Raw genomic sequence first — 21,336 nt, 5'->3', positions numbered from 1 at the left:
ATAAGTCACAATGGAGAGGGAAGGAGAAAGAGAGGTCACAGAGGAGGTGAAGAGGAAGATTAGTGAGAAGTGAGGAGAGTCTTTGCTATCTAGAGGGAGAGAGAAATAAGTCACAATGGAGAGGGAAGGAGAAAGAGAGGTCACAGTGGAGGTGAAGTGGAAGATGTGGTCATTGAGAAGGGAACAATTAAACGATCTTGGTAGAGGGAGTGAGGAGGTGAAGAGGAGGAGTGAAGCGTGTGAAGGAGAGGAGAGGTAGAGTGTGACAGTGCTACCAACAGCCATCCATCTCCTAGCAACCCTTCCCTTCTCCCCCTCTCGAGTGTTGTGTTGTGTTATGGCCGCGCGCTGTGTGTCTCCCGCGTCTCACTCAAAGGCGGTACGAATTAACTTAACCTAATTTCGGGCGACCAGAACACGAACGAATCCGCGTATCTGATTTACATATTTTCCCATTTTTTCTTTACACATTTTCCCATTTTTCCATTTTTTTTCCAGTCACCTTCAAAATCAAACTGCTGATGCATTTTATTTTTACTTTTCAGGAAATCGAAAGAATAAAAACGGTCACATTTTACTAATAGTCTGCTTCTAACTTCGGCAGATATTTTAAGGATAATTATAGACACCAGCCCGAGAATGAGGAGGAAAAGGATGGGGAGAAAGAGGACAAGAAGGACGAGGATGACGAGGAGGGGGAGGAGGAGGAGGAGGAGAATGACGAGGAACAGGAAGACGAGAAGGAGAAAGAGAAGGCAGATGAGCGCAATGAAAAAAAAAAGAAGGAATAACACGGGAAAATAAAGTTAACGAATCCCACATGACTTCAAATCCTTCCTCTTCACATTGGGGCGCTAAGGACAGACGAGGGGCCCTAAAGGATCATAACGGTGCGATGCCCTTATGAATAATTCTCAGGCGAACGAGATTTCCAGGAAGGGAGCGTAATAAACACCTGATAAGCGGAACACAGCGAGGGCGCCCCACATGTGTTCTTATCAACCATGAAAACACACACACACACACACACACACACACACACACACACACACACACACACACACCAGTCAAAAAAATAAAAATAAAGTAAAAAATAAAGTTGTATATACCCCCAAAAATATTATATAAAGAGATTGACCCAGTCTTAAGTTTAAGAGAGAGAGAGAGAGAGAGAGAGAGAGAGAGAGAGAGAGAAGACAGACCAAGGAGATACACACCATAGCTCTCTCTCTCTCTCTCTCTCTCTCTCTCTCTCTCTCTCTCTCTCTCTCCTGACCTACCTCGCAATGCATAACTTTCTGGCCCTCCACAAGAAGCTAAATTATGACCACGTACAGGACACGAAAGGAAGCAGGCACGCTGACACGCAAGCAGGAATTAAGGAAGGGAGGCAGGAGGGCAAGCAGGGAGGGGGGGGGGGGGGATACAAGGAAAGGAAGGAAGGAGGGAAGGAAGGAAAGCAGGAAAGAAGGAAGCTGAGAATGACATGGATAAGAGGAAGGAAGGAAGGCAGGAAGGAAGAAAGGGACAAGGAAGGAAAGAAGATAGAGAAGGAAAACAAAGGAAGGAAGGAAGGAAGGTAGTTAGGTTAATAAGGTTAGGTTAAATAGGTTAGGTTAAGTTAGATTAGGACAGGTAGAAATGAGGGTGAACAGAGGTAGAGGTAGAGGTAGAGGAAACGGTATAGAAGCAACAGAGGACAGAGAAAAGAAAGAAAAGAAAGGAAGGGAGGGAGGGGAGAAAGGCGGGTAGTTAAGTTAGGTTAGGTAGAAATGGGGGTGAACAGAAGTAGAGGTAGAGGTAGAGGAAACGGTATAGAAGCAACAGTGGACAGAGAAAACAAAGAAGGAAGATAAGGGAGGACGGGAGAAAGGCGGGTAGTTAAGTTAGGTTAGGTAGAAATGGGGGTGAACAGAAGTAGAGGTAGAGGTAGAGGAAACGGTATAAGGCAACAGAGGACAAAGAAAACAAAGAAAAGAAAGGAAGGGTGGGAGGGGAGAAAGGCGGGTATTTAAGTCAGGTTAGGTAGAAATGGGGGTGAATAGAAGTAGAGGTAGAGGTAGACGAAACGGTATAGAAGCAACAGTGGACAAAGAAAACAAAGAAAAGAAAGGAAGGGTGGGACGGGAGAAAGGCGGGTAGTTAAGTTAGGTTAGGTAGAAATGAGGGTGAACAGAAGTAGAGGTAGAGGTAGAGGAAACGGTATAGAAGCAACAGTGGACAAAGAAAACAAAGAAAGGAAAGGAAGATAAGGGAGGACGGGAGAAAGGCGGGTAGTTAAGTTAGGTTAGGTAGAAATGGGGGTGAAGAGAAGTAGAGGTAGAGGTAGAGGAACGTATAGAAGCATCAGTGGACAGAGAAAACAAAGAAAGGAAGATAAGGGAGGACGGGAGAAAGGCGGGTAGTTAAGTTAGGTTAGGTAGAAATGGGGGTGAACAGAAGTAGAGGTAGAGGTAGAGGAAACGGTATAGAAGCAACAGTGGACAGAGAAAACAAAGAAAGGAAAGGAAGGGTGGGACGGGAGAAAGGCGGGTAGTTAAGTTAGGTTAGGTAGAAATGGGGGTGAATAGAAGTAGAGGTAGAGGAAACGGTATAGAAGCAACAGAGGACAGAGAAAACAAAGAAAAGAAAGGAAGGGAGGGAGGGAGAAAGGCGGGTAGTTAAGTTAGGTTAGGTAGAAATGAGGGTGAATAGAAGTAGAGGTAGAGGTAGAGGAAACGGTATAAGGCAACAGTGGACAGAGAAAACAAAGAAAGGAAGATAAGGGAGGACGGGAGAAAGGCGGGTAGTTAAGTTAGGTTAGGTAGAAATGGGTGTGAATAGAAGTAGAGGTAGAGGTAACGGTAGAGAAGCAGAAGTTACCAGGGAAAACAAAGGAAGGGAGTTAGGTTACGTAGAAATGGGGATACTACTGAACCTCAACACAATAACCTACATCAGGCCACTCACCCACCTCATCTATATAGCCACATCTGCATTATCCAACACCTACGTATAAGTAAATGGATCTTATACTCTACGTGCCAGCCTCCCAAAAGCTCAACTCTATATAATCTACCTTAGGCGAGTCAAGTACTTCATCTATATAGTCAGACTCATGAATCACCTAACTCCCAACACATAGAGGTAGAGTCTTTGCCAGTGCTACCAACAGCCTGACGTGAGAAGGGTAGAGGTAGAGGAAGAGTCTTCGCCAGAAGGAACGAGGGGGTACAGCGGATAAGGTTCAGTGAGAAGGGTAGTGGTAGTCTTTGCCCAGTACAACAGCCAACAGCCGGCCATTCATCTCCAAGCAACCCTTACCTCCCTTCCCGCCTTCCTCCACCTCTTGTTGTGTTGTATTATGGCCGCGAGTTGTTTGTCTTCCGCGTCCGACTCTCAAGATGGTACGAACTTAACCTAATTTCGGGCAACCAGAGCAAGTACTTCATCTATATACAGTAGTCTGACTCATTAACGGTTAACCCGTCCGCTGCGATTGGCGCTGATTTGGCTTTCACTGGTAGCCTGGTAACATACACTCCCATGTCTTTCTCTGCCTCTGTGGTGGATAGTGGAGTGTTTCCCATGTGGTATTGGTGTGCTGGATATCCCTTCACTGGTAGCCTGGTAACATACACTCCCATGTCTTTCTCTGCCTCTGTGGTGGATAGTGGAGTGTTTCCCATGTGGTATTGGTGTGCTGGATATCCCCTCCCAAAGTGCAGGGCTTTACATTTTTCTTCATTGAATAGTATCAGCCACTTTTTGTTCCGTTCCTGTAGCTTGGTGATGTCTTCTTGTAGGAAAACCGTAGTCAAGGAGTGAATTACCTCACTCCCAACACGTGTAGCTTCACTCGTTCAAGCCACCCAGAAGCTCGACACTGTAATTTACCGTAGGGGAGTCCAGCACCTCGTCTAGTCATGCATTGCCTCACACCCATGACGTGCAGCCAATAAGTACCAGGAACACACACAAGCCAGCTCCAGAAATCACTTACTCACTCCCTCCTGCCTTCCCGGTTTACGAAATCTTACTTTTAGCTCGAGTTTGATGGTTTGTTCTAGTTTTTTTTCATTTTTTTTAGTTTATTGATGGTGGTGTGTTTGTTTCACTGGTTCGTTGCCTAAGCTGGATATTATTTGATCTTTGTTTTTAGTTTGAAATTATGTGTTTCTTAGACAAGACTGTATATCTCCTCTACTTCCTATTTTATCTCCTTTTTCTCTTTCATTTATTTCAGCATTTTCCCCTTTTTTCTTTATTTATTTTTTTCATTCCTTCTTTGTCTCTCTATTCCTTCCTTCCTTCCATTCTCTTTCTTTCTTTCGATCTTCTTTTCCTTCTTTCCTTTTCTCATCTTCTCCTCTTCTTATTTTCTCCTCCTTCTTCTTTATCTTTTTCTCTTCTTATTTTCTCCTCCTCCTCCTTCTTTTTCTTCTTCCCCCTCCTCCTCCTCCTCCTCCTTCGTCATTGCCCGGCCGCCCACCTCACTTATGATCCGGTCGTTTTATCCTTGAAGAAACCTGCTAAGTTGTGGATCTGAGGCACGCCCGTGTGTGTGTGTGTGTGTGTGTGTGTGTGTGTGTGTGTGTGTGTGTGTGTGTGTGTGTGTGAATGACGTAGGAAGTCTAGCCCTCTCTCTCTCTCTCTCTCTCTCTCTCAGCACATCACAAAACACATAAGTCTTTTAGTTATCATTGTTACCGAAGCATCAACTCTTTCATTTCTTTCTATTTAAATCATTGCACCGGATATCTACTTATCAACCAGTTTTATTTACATATATTTTTATCTGCTTTTCTTTACATTCGTCGTTTTCAGCTTCGTTCGCCTTGGAGTGGCTGGCTTACGATGTTGATTTGCTTGCGTCTACGTCAGCACACAGAGAGAGCTCCAAGGTGACGGTCAAGATCAGCCAATCCCCAATCACCATACACTGTCAGCCACGTCAGGAGTTCTTATACGCCAATCTCCTACAGGACCTACACACTCACCTTGCAACACCTCCCCCACGCACCATATAACATACCAACCATACACACTCTCCTACCAATACATATACAATACTCCCACCGCTCACACACACACACACACACCACACATCCTCCTACCCATACATATGCAATACCCCAAACACACACACACACCACACACCTTCATGCAATACCCACACCATATACCTCCCCATCCATACACGTGTAATACTCGTACTATACCCACCCCCTCACTACCCCACACACACCATGACGTAAACAGTGGGGTGAAGTGCAAGCGTGTAATGCAAAGGATCACATGCAAAGACTTTCTCGGGACATGCAAAGCTGTATCGTGGGTTCATCTACTGTAAAAACCTGGGAATCACTGGAGTAGAGAGTTGCACGAGTTGACTAACGAGAGAGTGAGGCACAAGTGGATGGAATATGTTAAAGAAATGATTGCGAGGACGATGAAACCCACGTAAGAGCTAATTAACAGAGGAGTAAATAGGCAAAAAAATAAAAGAAAGCGAAATAAATTAGACCCCCCAAGAAAAGCAAGACAAAAATATATTTAAGTAAGGAAGATACGCCAAGAAAACTAAGCTAAATAAATGTGAACATGGAAAAGAAAGAGCAACAAATATGACAAGACACAAAAGAAAAAAAATAGACTAACAATTACATGAGTCAGCAAAATACCCAAGAAAACAAGTTAGGCAAGTGAATAGAGACCGAGAGAAAAAAAAAAGTATATATGTAGGCCAAGAAAAACAAGCTAAATAGATGTGTTCAAAAGTCAAAAACAAGACTATCAACAAAAAAAAAAAAGCTAAATGAAGGTAAAAAAAAAAGACAAGATAAAGAAAAGCAACAATGAGGTAAGAGGGGAAGACGAGGCAACGGAGGAGGACCGAACGGAAATCCCTACCTGAAGATACCCCGCCAGTACCACGCGACAGTACCGGAAACGAGACGAGACCCTGAAGCCCCAGGAGCCAAGAGGCGCCCCATCACACTGGTATTATAAGACATTTTCATTTCTCCCATCAGCAATTTCTAAAAGTCAAAGAGGGGATCTATCGGGTTCTAATGCATGTTTCTTTAGGTTCACGGTACAGAAGAAGGGTTAAACTACCACCAGGGTCATAAAACTACCCCTGGATATGCACAAAACTCCTACGAAAGCCTTGGCAAATATGTGAACTTGGGAGACGAAATGTTTAGGAATACGGCACACAGAGAGAAAGAGACAGACAGACAAAGACACAGGTAGACAGACAAACACACAGACAGGTAGACAAACACGTATACAAGTAGAAAGACCACCGCTACGAAACTCATTACACACAGACAGACAGACGCAGAGAGGTATAGACAGACAGACACACAAGCAGAAACACCACCGCTAAGACACCCATCAGAGACAGACACAAATACACAGACAGACAGACAAACACAAGCAGACAGATTAACGCTATGAAACCCAGCACACAGACAGGTAGACAGACAAAGGCATACACAAGCTGACAGACCAACAGGCATCCATTCACATAGACAGACAGACAGACAGACGGACCAACACAACTAAGAAATACATGTAAAAATAAAAATTATCTTTTTCTTCTCTTCTCTTCTCTTCTCTTCTCTTCTCTCTCTCTCTCTCTCTCTCTCTCTCTCTCTCTCTCTCTCTCATATTGTTATCATGTCTTTTTAAGTATGTAAAAAGGATATGAAGGATGAAAGGAAACAAAGAGAACACACACACACACACACACACACACACACACACACACACACACACACACACACACCTGCGCATCACAACAAGCTTACACCACAAACTTGAATTCACCTTGTTTCCTTTTATTTCCCACCTCCTACGCTATCTTTTTTTCTCTTAGACCTTTTAGTGTAAATTAAAGTTTGGTCACCACTGGGTCCTTTCTCATTCACCTTGCAAAAGTATATTTATCAAAGCAACTCCTCTCTTTCCTTTTCTTTATACCATCGATGAATAGAAAAGAACTCACCCACGCATTCATGCATTCACTCGTGTAGGCGGTGGCTGAGTGGTTAGCGTGCTGGGCTCACGTTCACCACGCCATGGACAACGTCGGTTCGAATCCCCACGCTACCACATGGGATTTTTCAGTCACCGCCGAGTGGACTAATTTAAAAGTACCCACATGCTGTCCAGAAAACCACCCATCAACCCGGACTCTTAGAAGTGAATCAAGAATGAGTTCCGGGGGGCAGCATGAGCCAAAGCATAGCTGGCGCCACTATAAAAATTACCTGCGCCATAATGGACTTGGGCCGACCACCTGGCACCTGAAGAAAGCCTACAGGCGGGGATGTAAAAAAAAAAAAAATAATAATAATAATAATAATAAATAAAACAATGATAATAATAATAATAATAAAAAAATCCCTCCGTTTTTTCCTTTCAAGAGGTGAGTATATAACCAGACACCTTGCCAAATGATTCTGGCCTCTCTGTTTTGAACTCTTCTTCAAAACACTATTTGCAGAAGCAGCGCCATCACGGCCTTTTGAGTCTTGTTTCTTTTGATTGCGCCGTTGAGCTGCCTCTTGTTCAATGCAAAAAAAAAAAAAAAAAAACACTCCATTCCCCACTCCCTCTCTCCCTCACCCACTCACTCTTCACTTCGTCCCTAGCACACCCTCCCTTTCTCTCTCCCTCCTGCACTCACCTGGTGTAGACGCGGCAGGTGGCGTTGTTCACCCGGCGGTCGGAGAGGAAGCGGCGGCGGTCCTCGAAGGCGTCCTTGATGGCGGTGATGCCCAGCACGAAGATGAGCGGCAGCATCGCCACCTCCTTGCCGAAGGCGTTGACGGCGGGCACGAAGTTCAGCAGCACGATGAACAGGAAGTACAAGTTGGCGAACCTAGACGAGGACGCAGAGAAAGGGACTTGTAGGGATCGCTCTTGTTTGGAAGTTGGTTTGTAATGAGTGGTTATACTTTCTTTCTCTATCTACCAATGTCTATCTATCTGTTCGTCTATCTAACTATGGCGGACGTAATGTTAAATAGTTGAATAGTAATGCGTGGTCTCACAATCTCTTCTTTTCCTCATCCCTTCCCTCCCTTCCTTCATTCCTACCTTCTCTTCCTTCCTTTCTTCCTCCCTCTCTCGTTCCTTCCTTCTCTTCCTCTCCCTCCTCTTCCTTTCTTCCTTCTCTCCCTCCCTCTTTCCCTCACCCCTTCCCTCCCTTCCTTCATTCCTACCTTCTCTTCCTTCCTTTCTTCCTCCTTCCCTAGTTCCTTCCTTCTCTCCCTCACCCCTTCCCTCCCTTCCTTCATCCCTACCTTCTCTTCCTTCCTTCACTTCCTCTCCCTCCTCTTCTTTTCTTCCTTCTCTCCCTCCCTCTTTCTATCACCTCTTCCCTCCCTTCCTTCTCTTCCTCTCCCTCCTCTTCCTTTCTTCCTTCTCTCCCTCCCTCTTATCTCACCCCTTCCCTCCCTTCCTTCATTCCTACCTTCTCTTTCTTCCTCCCTTCCTTAATATATACTAACACGACTTTTAAATACTCTGCTGCTACTCTTCCTTCAAACACCAATTCCTCTATACTTTTTTTTATAGGAGCAGTGATTAGCAGGCTTTGTGGTCTTCTTTTTCTTTTCTCTGCCATTGAACTGCTTCCTCTACTGTTAAAAAAAAAAACATACTTATCTCAAAAACAACAAACAAAAGTGTATCAAGACACCTCTCCACCCGAAATTGACCTCTCTTTTGGCTACTCTTTACTTTTATCTTTTAAAGGAGCGGGGAGTAGCGGGCTTTTTTTTTGTGTACTCTTTTTGTTGCCCTTGAGCCGTGTCCTCTGATGCAAAAATAAATAAATAAATAAATAATATCCGCACCGACCCATTACCCCGCTACTGACCACTGGCTAACCCGTTACACTTTACCCTCGTGATGAAGAGCAAACTCACCTGTGGAATTGCTCAAACAGGTTCTTGGGCAGGAAGGAGAGCAGCGTGTACTTGGTGGTGCAGATGGAGTTATCGGGGAAGACCTCGTTGGGGTGGGCCTCGCCAGGGGCCACCACATGGTTCGGCACTACCAGCCGCGTCCTCCCTTCCTCGGGGCGCTGCGGTGGACCAGATGGCAGAAGGTGGGTGTTAGGGCGGTGCTTGGTGAGTCCCCCCCTTTCTAGTATGAGGGCTTGTGGGGTGTGGTCTTGTTTGGATGATTGTTAGTTAAATGATTGTAATGTACGGTCTTACTATATCTATCTATCTTTATCTATGTATCTGTCTATCTATATATATCTACCTATCTATCCATTTATCTATCTATCTATCTGTCTATCTAACTAACTAACTAACTAACTGACTGACTATCTAAATAAATATCTACCTATCTATATATCTATCTATCTATTGTGGACGTAAGGTAGAGTAGTGCGAAGATTCTTGGTTACGATTGGTATGAATGCCTTGTGCTAAATCTGCTTTCTGAAATGCTTGTTACGTATAGACCTCCGTAAAGAAAAGGATACAAATAAAACAACATACAGAAATAGCTACAAGTGAAGGACATAAGAAGCTAAAGAAATGGATACAAGTTGAAACGACCTACAGAACTGGATACAAGTTGAACGACCTTGCTAAGTTGCTAACGCCTATGTAATATTTCTCACGTGACCTGAATGACGAAACTGTTCTTTTAATTAATGTGTCGGCTACTCCCTGGTTTTTTTTTTTTTTCTTTCTGTGTGTGTGTGTGTGTGTGTGTGTGTAGGAAGATAAAAGTGAATGAGTGTTAGTCCTAATTATATAAGGCATTTGGTGACGTGTAAGAAGGCAGGAAGGAAGAAGATTAAAGAAGGAGGAGAAGGAGGAGGAGGAGGAAGAAGAATATAGTTAAGAAGGTGGAGGAGGAGGACGAAGAATACAGATAAGGAGGAAAAGGAGGAGTAGGAGGAGGAGGAGGAATATAGTTAAGAATGTGGAGGAGGAGGAAGAGGAATACAGATGAGGAGGAGGAGGAGGAAGAAGAAAATTAAACACACTCAAGAAGTTCTCTCTCTCTCTCTCTCTCTCTCTCTCTCTCTCTCTCTCTCTCTCTCTCTCTCTCTTCATTCACTTTCTGTATTTATTTTGGCTTGTGTGTGTGTGTGTGTGTGTGTGTGTGTGTGTTATAATCAGTACAAGTAAACAATTATATTCACATCTATATAATTCTTATCTTGACGTGGGAGATTAGCTTTCATGAAGGAGTGAATCGCGCGTTTAAACTTTTAAGTACACGCACTATTTTTTTTTTGTTTTTTTTTTTTGCTAACTCTTGCTTTCTTTTGTTATAATTTGCTTTCATATTCTTTTTTGGTTTGTTTGTTTTCTTCTAATTTGCTTTCATTCTCTTAATTTTCTTGTCTGTTTTAATTTTCTTGTACTTTCTTCATTTTCTTGTGTGTTTGTTTTCTTCTAATTTGCTTTCATTCTCTTAATGTTCTTGTACTTTCTTCATTTTCTTGTACTTTCTTCATTTTCTTGTACTTTCTTCATTTTCTTGTGTGTTTGTTTTCTTCTAATTTGCTTTCATTCTCTTAATTTTCTTGTACTTTCTTCATTTTCTTGTACTTTCTTCATTTTCTTGTACTTTCTTCATTTTCTTGTACTTTCTTCATTTTCTTGTACTTTCTTCATTTTCTTGTGTGTTTGTTTTCTTCTAATTTGCTTTCATTCTCTTAATTTTCTTGTACTTTCTTCATTTTCTTGTACTTTCTTCATTTTCTTGTACTTTCTTCATTTTCTTGTACTTTCTTCATTTTCTTGTACTTTCTTCATTTTCTTGTACTTTCTTCATTTTCTTGTGTGTTTGTTTTCTTCTAAATTGCTTTCATTCTCTTAATTTTCTTGTCTGTTTTAATTTTCTTGTACTTTCTTCATTTTCTTGTGTTTGTTTTCTTCTAATTTGCTTTCATTCTCTTCATTTTCTTGTCTGTTTTAATTTTCTTGTACTTTCTTCATTTTCTTGTGTGTTTGTTTTCTTCTAAATTGCTTTCATTCTCTTAATTTTCTTGTCTGTTTTAATTTTCTTGTACTTTCTTCATTTTCTTGTGTGTTTGTTTTCTTCTAATTTGCTTTCATTCTCTTAATTTTCTTGTCTGTTTTAATTTTCTTGTACTTTCTTCATTTTCTTGTACTTTCTTCATTTTCTTGTGTTTGTTTTCTTCTAATTTGCTTTCATTCTCTTCATTTTCTTGCACTTTCTTCATTTTCTTGTGTTTGTTTTCTTCTAATTTGCTTTCATTCTCTTAATTTTCTTGTCTGTTTTAATTTTCTTGTACTTTCTTCATTTTCTTGTGTGTTTGCTTCTAATTTGCTTTCATTCTCTTAATTTTCTTGTCTGTTTTAATTTTCTTGTACTTTCTTCATTTTCTTGTGTGTTTGCTTTCTTCTAATTTGCTTTCATTCTCTTCATTTTCTTGCACTTTCTTAATTTTCTTGTGTGTTGTTTGTATACCTCTTTCGACTTGAGTGACTTTAATATTTCTGGCGTGGGTGACTGTCATGCTCCGGGCCCCGTCGTTTGCCTTCCTCAGCACGACCGTGACAATGGGAGCGTGACATGTGACAACCGTGCTCCCAATCATTGTGTGTGTGTGTGTGTGTGTGTGTGTGTTAGCTTCGTGTTTCTTTACCCATTGTTCTGTTCATTCACTAACGATGTATTTATCATAGGTATGTGAGAAAATGGTGGTTTATTTTTTTACTTATTTTCTTTTATTTCTTATTAACTTTACTTACTACTCTTTACTGCATTTATTTAACTTGTTTTGCATTATGTGGGTGGTGGAAGCGAGACAAGGAAAAGACAAGAAAGAGGAATAAGAAAGAGGAAGAGAAGACAAGGAAAATAGGGACAAGGAAAAGACAAAAGGGACAACAGGAACAAGGAAAAGACAAGGAAAATAGGGACAAAGAAGAGTGGGACAAGAAAAAGAGAAAAAAAACGAAACAAGAGGAACAAGGAAGAGATATGAGGAACAGGGAAAAGAGACAAGGACAAGATTGACAAGGAAAAGGACAAGAACGAGACAAGAAAGAGACAAAAGGAAAGAGGAAAAGGGAAAGGAAAAAGACAAAATAAACAAGGTGGTGGAATAAGGAAAAGATATATGAGGAACAGGGAAAAGAGACAAGGACAAGATTGACAAGGAAAAGGACAAGAACGAGGCAAGAAAGAGACAAAAGGAACGAGGAAAAGGGAAAGGAAAAAGACAAAATAAACAAAGCAGCGAAATAAGGAAAAGAAACAAGAGGGAAAAGAAAGACAATAGGAAAGAGGAATATGGAGAAGAAAAAGACAAAATAAGGAAAAGGAACAAGAAAAAAGGATAAAAAAGAGAGACAAGAAAAAAAAGGAGGGAAAACCAGCAAATCTAACCCTGATAAAGACGGAGAGCAAAGGTCAGAGTGAGGACAATATAATCTACGACTACAAATGCCTCGGAGCTGTCAAGATTTCGCCACACAGACTCGTATTTGACAGGATGGATACATGAACGTCACCCGTCAGTCAGTCAGCGGCTACTTGTGTATGTATGTATGTATGTGTGTGTGTGTGTGTGTGTGTGTGTGTGTGTCCCATCAAGATAATAGGAAACAGACGAAAAATGCTAAAAATAAATATACAATTGAATGAAAGAAACAGCAATGAAGATAAAAAAAAGTAATAAATCAACTAGCTAATGCATATAGATCAAAATCGACCTACACCACAGTAAAAAGAAAATAAATTAAAACCTAACCTAACCTAACCTCACCTCATTTCATCTCCTCAACCTAATCCAGCTATACCTAACCTAATTTAACCTTATCTAACCTTTCCTGACCTAACCTAACTAGTCTAATATAACCTGACCTATCCTTACCTGACCTAACCTAACCTGTCTTACCTTTACCTAATCCAGCTAATGCTAACCTGATTTGACCTAACCTAACCAAATTTAACCTTATCTAACCTTTCCTGACCTAACCTAACCAAATTTAACCTTATCTAACCTTTCCTGACCTAACCTAACCAAATTTAACCTTATCTAACCTTTCCTGACCTAACCTAACCAAATTTAACCTTATCTAACCTTTCCTGACCTAACCTAACCAAATTTAACCTTATCTAACCTTTCCTGACCTAACCTAACCAAATTTAACCTTATCTAACCTTTCCTGACCTAACCTAACCAAATTTAACCTTTCCTGACCTAACCTAACTAGTCTAATATAACCTGACCTATCCTTACCTAACCTAACCTGTTTTACCTGACCTAACCCAACCTAATCTTGACACTTACTCATCCTCATTCAATATAACTCTCTCCCTCCTTGCGTCCATCCCTCAGGAGTGCCTCATCTTCACCCCCTATACCCCTTATCCTCTTCTTGCCACCCTCCTTCCCGCCCTCAGCCTCACCTTCTTCCAGAACATGAGTCTTCTGAGCAGCGAGGTCTTGGTCTGCCTGATGGTGTAGACGCTGTCGGTGCAGGAGGCCTGGCGCGTGTGGCCCTTGCCCTTCTTCAGGCCCGGACCCGCCCCAGACCCCGCCCGCTCCCGCTCTCGCTCCTCATGCCCCGCCGGGAGGATGAACTCGGTCTTGGAGCCCACCCGCCGGTGCCCCCGCCCCCCCTCCACCAGGTAACCGTGGGAGAAGGTGCGGTGGTGCCCCCTCCCTGCACCTCCTGGGCCCCCCGTCGCCGCCGCCGCCGCCGCCGACGCTGCGGCCGCCGGCATCGTCCCACCATGCCCGCCGCCTGGGGGGTGAGCGGAGTGTGGTGAATGTGGCATAGTGCTGCTGTGAGGGGAAGGGGGGAGGGGGTGAAGGGGAGTGGGGGTGGATGATGATGATGATGTGGTGGAGGAGGAGGAATCAGAAATAAGATGATGATGATGATGAGGAGGAGGAGGAGGAGGAGGAGAAGGAGGAGGACGAGGAGGAGGAGGAGGAGAAGGAGGAGGAGGAGGAGGAATAAGAAATAAGATGATGATGATGATGATGAGGAGGAGGAGGAGGAGGAGGAGGACGAGGAATCAGAAATAAGATGATGATGATGATGATGATGAGGAGGAGGAGGAGGAGGAATCAGAAATAAGATGATGATGATGATGATGATGATGATGAGGAGGAGGAGGAGGAGGAGGAGGAGGAGGAGGAGGAGGAGAAGGATGAGGACGAGGAGGAGGAGGAGGAGGAGAAGGATGAGGACGAGGAGGAGAAGGAATAAGAAATAAGATGATGATGATGAGGAGGAGGAGGAAGAGGAGAAAGAGGAGGAGGAGGAATGAGAAATAAGATGATGATGATGATGAGGAGGAGGAGGATGAGGATTAACAGAAAAACAATAAAAGAGGACGAGGAAGAGAAAAGAAACAAAGAAAAAAGATATGCCTGTTATGTTATGTAATGGTGAAGATAAGTTGAGCCAATATGGAAATGAATTTGTTACGGAGGGAAGGAAGGCGGCAGTCAGAGGTGTGGGGCGTGAAGATGACTGGATTGGGGGAGGGTTAAGGAGGCGTAGGTGTTAATAGGTAGGGCGTTGACGGGAGGCGTAAGTGTTAGTAGGTAGGGCGTTGACGGGTGTTTTTTTTTTATTTTTTTTTACAACAAAGGAGACAGCTCAAGGGCACAAAAAAAGTAAACAATTATATATAAAAAAAAAAAAAAAAAAGCCCGCTACTCGCTGCTCACAAGAAGTCTAAAAAGGTGGGCGAAAGAGAGTGGGGGGTAACCTAATCCTCCCAACCCCTTACCTGCATCGCGGGTGAGCATGATCCCGCCATGCGAGGCGCTGCGGGCGTGGGATCGCGCCACGCCCCTGCCATGCACTCCACTCATCTCCACACGGCGCGGCCCCGACTCGGCCTGCGGAAGAGAGAGAGAGAGAACGTTGATGATGGCTCCAGGGATTGTAATTAGTTAGTTAGTTAGTTAGTTTTTTTACAGTAGAGGAAGTAGCTTAAGGGTAAAAAATAAAGTAAAAAAACAAAAAGGCGCGATATATAGGCGCTCTTCCTGTAAAGAAAATATAGGCCCCCCAAAAAAGAGGGTCAATTTCGGATGGTGAGGTGTCTTGATATTCTCCTGGTAGTAGTAGTAGTAGTAGTAGTAGTAGTAGTAGTAGTAGAAGTAGAAGATGAAAAAGTATAGTTGTAGCAGTACCAGCAGATGATGATGAAGACGACGACGAAGAATAGGTGTAGTAGTAGTAGTAGTAGTAGTAGTAGTAATAGTAGTAGTAGTAGTATGAGATGAAGATGAAGTATTAGCTTTATCTTTAGCGGTAGAAGAAGAAGAAGAAGAAGATGAAGACGAAGAAGAAGTAATAGTAGTAGCAGTAGTAGTAGTAGTAGTAGTAGTAGTAGTAGTAATAGTAGTAGTAGTAGTAGTTGCTGTTGCTGTCGTTGTTTCACGATAACACCACCACTTTGTTTCATGAGTGACGCAATCTTTCCGGCAACACTCGTCCTGTCAAGCAGCTGTTACTTTGATTTCATGCTTTTATGTATAGACAAAATTTTGATTGTGGGTTTATGCTATTGCTTTTATTGTTATTTCTTTGGTATTTTAAGTATTTCGTTTCTTTTATGTTCCTTTCGTGTATTCTGTTTGAAAGGAGTTTGCCATTGAGCTATAACAATGACTGACCCACACTGCCTTACACATGACGAATCTATATACAGGACACACGAATATCCCAATAGTCTATCCAGATCGATTCTTACTCAGGACAATATTATCAGGTCAGACAACATATCTCTCCTGCATCCCATATCTCATCGGCCTTGCTTTATCTCATCAGTCTCAATCTACTGTCAACGTGAGGCCAAACCAAAGCAATCTATCTTCTCTCATTAACTCAACTCAGCATGTACCGTTCGCTAAATTGTACGCATTATACCAACTAAGAAAAAATAGTACTCATGTCAAAAGGAAAAATATGTATATACAAGAAATCTGAGCTGAGGTACAAAAGATAAGTCCTGACAGAAATGAAGAATGGTTATCAATACTTATTTCTGATAATAGTTCACTTTTCTATCGCATCTCAACGTGTTAATAAGCTCTCCGGAACCTATATTATCGCATGGGATGAACGATAATGTATAAATTGATAACGCATGACTTGTGATACGCCGCCGCACAAACACGTCCCAGGATAATAACTTCATATCATCGCTTGTATCAAAATATTTAGACTAGAAAAAGCACTGGTAGGTTTTTTTCCTATTGTGTACTACCTATACTCTCAACCTTCCGTAATCAGTAACAGCCCACCTTTTCAATTACGATAAGGAAAGGCATGTCTGTGAACTGGTGATATACAACGTTCAAACTCACCCTAGACTAGAAAATGCACTGGTATTTTTTTTATCTATTGTCTGCTACCAATACTATTCCATAATCAGTGACAGCCCACCTTTTCAATTATGATAAGGGAAAGCATATCTGTGAACTGATGATATACAACGTTCAAACTCACCCTGGACTAGAAAATGCACTGGTATTTTTTTTATCTATTGTCTGCTACCAATACTATTCCATAATCAGTGACAGCCCACCCGCTCAATGCTGATAAGGGAAAGCATGTCTGTGAACTGATGATATACAACGTTCAAACTCACCCTTAAGGACAGCACTCTCACTATTGATAAGGAACAAGCTATGACTAATCAATTTATGCATTATCGTCCATCCCATGCAATAATACAGATTCCGGAGAGCTTATATGTGAATTTCAATATGCAACTTATACTCCCTCTTTATGACTTTAGAACAGGCCCCTCAGTGTTGATAAAGGGGACCATACCCGTGAATTTCTAATATAGGATGTTGACACTCAAACTATATGACGTAAGGACAGTTCCCTCAATATTGACAAAGAATACGACTCCGTGAATTTTTAATATATCTATACAGCATTTATACTACGCCTTTAAAATTTTAGGACAGTCCCCTTAATGTTTATAAAGTCTGTGGAATTCTTAACATGAGCGGGGGATATTGTGCCTAAGAGGGCTGGTAAGATATTTTGAAAGTTTGCACGTGAAAGAGACACATTGCGAGTATATGGGGCGAGGTGGAGTATTTTTTTTGCGAGTTTTCCGTAACCCGTAGACGTAAGGCAATGTCGGTAAGGTAAGGTGACCGTATCCGTGAATTTCTAATATACGACGTGCATACTTATAGGGGCCGTATTACAAAAGATTTCGTCGCCCAAGTAAACATATTTGACAAGGCTTTCGTAGGAGTTGTGGGTATTTCCAGGAGTAGTTTCATGACCCTGGTTGTAATCTGACCCTTCTTCTGTACCATGAACCTGAAGAAACACTCATTAGAACCTGACTGACCCCCTCTCTGACCTTTAGAAATAGCTGATGTGAAAAGCGGAAGTGTCTTATAATATCAACCTTAATCTTTATGGTGTAGGGTAAGTCCGCTCCATGTTGATAAGGAATATGACTCCGTGAACTTCTTCCATCCACTGCCAACTCTCCACTGCCATTCTCTTGTCGGCGGAAATCATGGGAGGATGAGCTTAACTATTGCATCATGTGTGTGAGTGTGTGTGTGTGTGTGTGTGTGTGTGTGTGTGTGTGTGTGTGTAGCGAGGGGGCGGGGGGTTAGGACGTCCTTTGTTGCGCTCCACCTCAAACGCGTGTCTTCCCCGGGTGGTGGAGACTGCAGGGAAGGGACAGACACACGTTAACTCGGCGCCAACGTATCGCGGGGATTTCCGTTCTCTTTCTTCGAACAGAACGAGGAATCCATGCTCGCTCTCTTGCCGAGGGAGGGAGGGAAGATGTCGTATACTTAAGTTAAGCCGTATTTAAGCTAAAGGGGTTATTACATCGGACAAATTTTCCGTGGATCGTCAGTCAAACCACGATTTCCGCTGGCGTGGTTCTTATATTTCCGTGGTTTTCTAACGTGTCCACGATCTTCCAAAGCTACGGTAGATTCCACTGAAGGACAACAGTTTTACTCACCATCATTATCATCATCAATAACAAGAAACAAATGAAAACCACGCAAGCAGAAATCGTGGTTTGACTGAAGATCCATGGAAAATTTACTACCTAGTGTTATAGCCCCTTAAGACGTATCTAAGCTATAGCCTTTTTTATTGATGACTATAATGATGAGTGATTCAATACGACGATTTCAATGACAACGTGGAGCCTCAAGAGTAAACTAGCCCACAGCTCCTCCAAATAGCTACGGGCCGGGTCCCAAATACTAGGTAGCGATAGACACTTCCATTCACATCTCGTACACAACAACAGGACTTAAACTGCCTTACACGTGACGAATCTATATACAAAGCAGTGAAGCCACACCCTCTTAGGCACAATATCTCTCGCTCATGTTAAGAATTCCACAAACTTTATAAACATCAAGGGGACTGTCCCGAAGTCATAAAGGCGGAGTGTAAACGGTGTAAATTAAAATTCTCGGAGTCGTATTCTTTGTCAGCACTGAGGGAACTGTCCTTACGCCATATAGTTTGAGTGTGAACGTCGTATATTAAAACTTCACGGAGTCCTATTCCTTATCAGCATTGAAGAGGCCTTGTTCTGAAGTCATAACCTGTCCTAATGAACTCTTACGCAGGACGATATTAACAGGTCAGCCAGCGTATCTCACCTAGATGTAACACGTGCTCTTACACAGTACAGGGACACTACACACTGGAGCCTAGAGCCAACCTACCTGCTACCCGACACCGAGTCAGTTCAATGTCAAGGGAGTTGTTGCTGACGTGGATTTCCCTGTGACTAAGGTGGCTGGGCGTGTATTAATGACTGACTGACTGACTCACTCTCTCTCTCTCTCTCTCTCTCTCTCTCTCTCACACACACACACACTGACGCTTGTTTCCTGAATATCACCCACACAATAGTCAATTCACCACTGTCATTACAAACCATTTCTCTTCCATCCATTACACAACTAAACCACAACAAAATCACAACATTCTCGTATCCGCCTTCATCAACATATCAACACACAGACACACACACGGGACAGAGCGCCAGGTATTCCACGTTCAGATGAAGGCCTCGTAAACACAGTAGCTATAAGTATTTCCGGCTGCATTACCAGACTTAAGAAAACAAGATCGTATATACACAAACCAGACCACACAAGGGACCGGGAATAATCAGTAGAAGCCTTCACTATCTTCATCAGCATGCATACACCTTCAACGCCAGATACAGCATAAGACTTCAAGGAGAGTATATCCACCAAGCAGGTTACGTTGAGTTTTATTGGAAAGAGCCACACACCAGGGAGTCGAGCCTTCATAGCAGCCTTCACTATATCTTTATAAGCGTAGAGTCATCAGTTATAAGAGAAAAAAACAGCTTCAACGCCAGATACAGCATGAGACTTCAAGGACAGTGTATCCACCAAGCAGGTTACGTGGGGTTTTAAATGTATCTGGCCACTCCTCAATTTTTTTTATAGGAGCTGTGATTTGCGAGCTTTTTTTTTTTCATTATGGTTTTATTTTCTTTTGCCCTTGAGCTTTTTCCTTTACTGTAAAAAAAAAAAAAGGGGGGGCTGGACCACTCTTGCACGAACCAGGGACTCAAACCGTCAAGCATACATGGTCTCCTCCACCCTCCAATCTCTTTCTGTACCCTCATGGTCAGTCAGTACCGTACCTTCAGTTAGTTTAGATTAGTTTTGCCGAAAGTTAATCTGGTGAGATATTCAACTAAGATTGTTCTCGTGTGTAATTGGTGGTAAAGTCGGAGGCATACGCGTGTCCTCAGTGCTCATCTCCGTCGCATTTGGTGTCTAAATGTCAATTCGCTGTCTATTTTGCGATATTTTGGTCACGGACAGAAAAACAGACAGACAGGAAAAGCCAAACATACATCATGGCCACCTCCAGCCAGTAACCCTTCCCCCCTCTCCCTCCCCCTCCCACCCCCTTCTTTGATCAATGTCCAGGTGCGAGCGACTGACCCGGCCACAACACTGATTGATGGAGCGTCACTGTGACCTTCGGGGCGGCAAACACGTGACACCCGGGGGCTCAAGGGATTACTACAGACGAGGGATGGTTACCGACACACTGTAAACAAAAAACAGACTCGCTTCCATCAACACTGGCTTCTATAGATGAAAAAAGAAATAAGGATGTAGAAATGAGACAATTATGTTAAGAATAAATGGGTTAGAACATGTATTAGAAGTTGTAGATTAGTTTGACAATGAATTAATAGAGTATGAAGTTGATGTAGAATGCTAACCAATACAGAGATAGCAGAAAGACTCGCTTCCATAAACATAACAATAAAAGTACGTAGAAACGATATCGGATTAAAGGAATTGGAACATATGTAAGAGTAGACGTGGATTGTTTATCGACACACTGTAAACAAACACACACTCGCTTCCATAAACACTCGCTTCTACGTGAAAAAAAAAAAAAAAAAAAAAAACGAAGACAAGCAAGGAATAAAGGAATGCTACTTTTGACATTTCATATAGGACTTGAGATGAAAATAAACACGAGCAGGAATGACCAAAGATGAATAAAAAATAATTAGTAAACGAACGAATACAGGGAGAAAGTAGAGCAAATGAAATAAACAAAAACAAAAAATAAATAAATAAATAAATAAATAAAAAAAAAAATAAGGTACAGGATTCAAGTTTCAGTGCAGAACGCTAATCAGCACACACACACACACACACACACACACACACACACACACACACACACACACACTCTCTCTCTCTTCGGCGATGACGCAACACTCCTACCAAGGGACTCAAGGTATACGTGGCCCGCTAATTAACACCTGTCATGCAACGTGAAGGAAGCCAGAACACACACACACACACACACACACACACACACACACACACACGTAAAAATGCTCTACTTGGTGAAATTAATTGATCTTCTTCTCCTTCATCTTCATATCCTCCTCCTCCTCCTCCTCCTCCTGTAGCATCCCTGTCACTGATGAGGAGAAACAGCACCGCCACCATCACCATCATCACCACCACCACCATCATCACCACCACCACCATCATCACCACTACCACCAAAGAAGATGAAATCACCACCACCACTACTACCACCAACGACATCATCAGCTCGTCAACTAAAATAAAAGGGACATATTCTTTTATTTTATGGTGCAGGACTCAACCCGCATTTTATAATTCTCTCTGTATCTATATATCTATCTATCTATTTAACTACCTACCTACCTACTTACCTAACCTAACATAACATAACCAAGCCTATTCAAACGTAATCTAGCCTAACCTAACCTAACCTCAGCTAACCTAGCCTAACCCAACCTAAC

The 21,336-nt window shown here is 42.4% G+C and overlaps 1 protein-coding gene and 1 long non-coding RNA gene across 3 annotated transcripts in view; both read right to left on the bottom strand.

Annotated features, from left to right (window-relative positions):
* Positions 1-21,336, bottom strand: part of LOC126994491 (phospholipid-transporting ATPase VD-like) — an 80,879-nt gene that overhangs the window by 20,861 nt on the left and 38,682 nt on the right. For both annotated transcript variants that reach the window (XM_050853809.1, XM_050853808.1), the window contains 4 exons: positions 14,752-14,863; positions 13,414-13,751; positions 8,925-9,082; positions 7,679-7,873 (listed from right to left, as the gene is read on the bottom strand). In XM_050853809.1, coding sequence (XP_050709766.1) covers positions 7,679-7,873; positions 8,925-9,082; positions 13,414-13,751; positions 14,752-14,836 — 776 coding nt within the window. In that variant the 5' untranslated portion in view covers positions 14,837-14,863. The remainder of the gene's footprint in view (positions 1-7,678; positions 7,874-8,924; positions 9,083-13,413; positions 13,752-14,751; positions 14,864-21,336) is intronic.
* On the bottom strand, positions 11,875-13,395 carry LOC126994493 (uncharacterized). The gene is made up of 3 exons (XR_007749209.1): positions 13,210-13,395; positions 12,940-13,179; positions 11,875-12,840 (listed from the first exon to the last, which is right to left on the bottom strand). It is a non-coding gene; the product is annotated as an uncharacterized LOC126994493 (long non-coding RNA).

This window comes from Eriocheir sinensis, unplaced genomic scaffold, assembly GCF_024679095.1.
Source record: "Eriocheir sinensis breed Jianghai 21 unplaced genomic scaffold, ASM2467909v1 Scaffold805, whole genome shotgun sequence".
In the NCBI taxonomy this organism is placed as follows: domain Eukaryota; kingdom Metazoa; phylum Arthropoda; class Malacostraca; order Decapoda; family Varunidae; genus Eriocheir; species Eriocheir sinensis.
The sequence above is the reverse complement of the archived record's forward strand: the minus strand, read 5'-3'. Positions and strand labels throughout refer to the sequence as shown.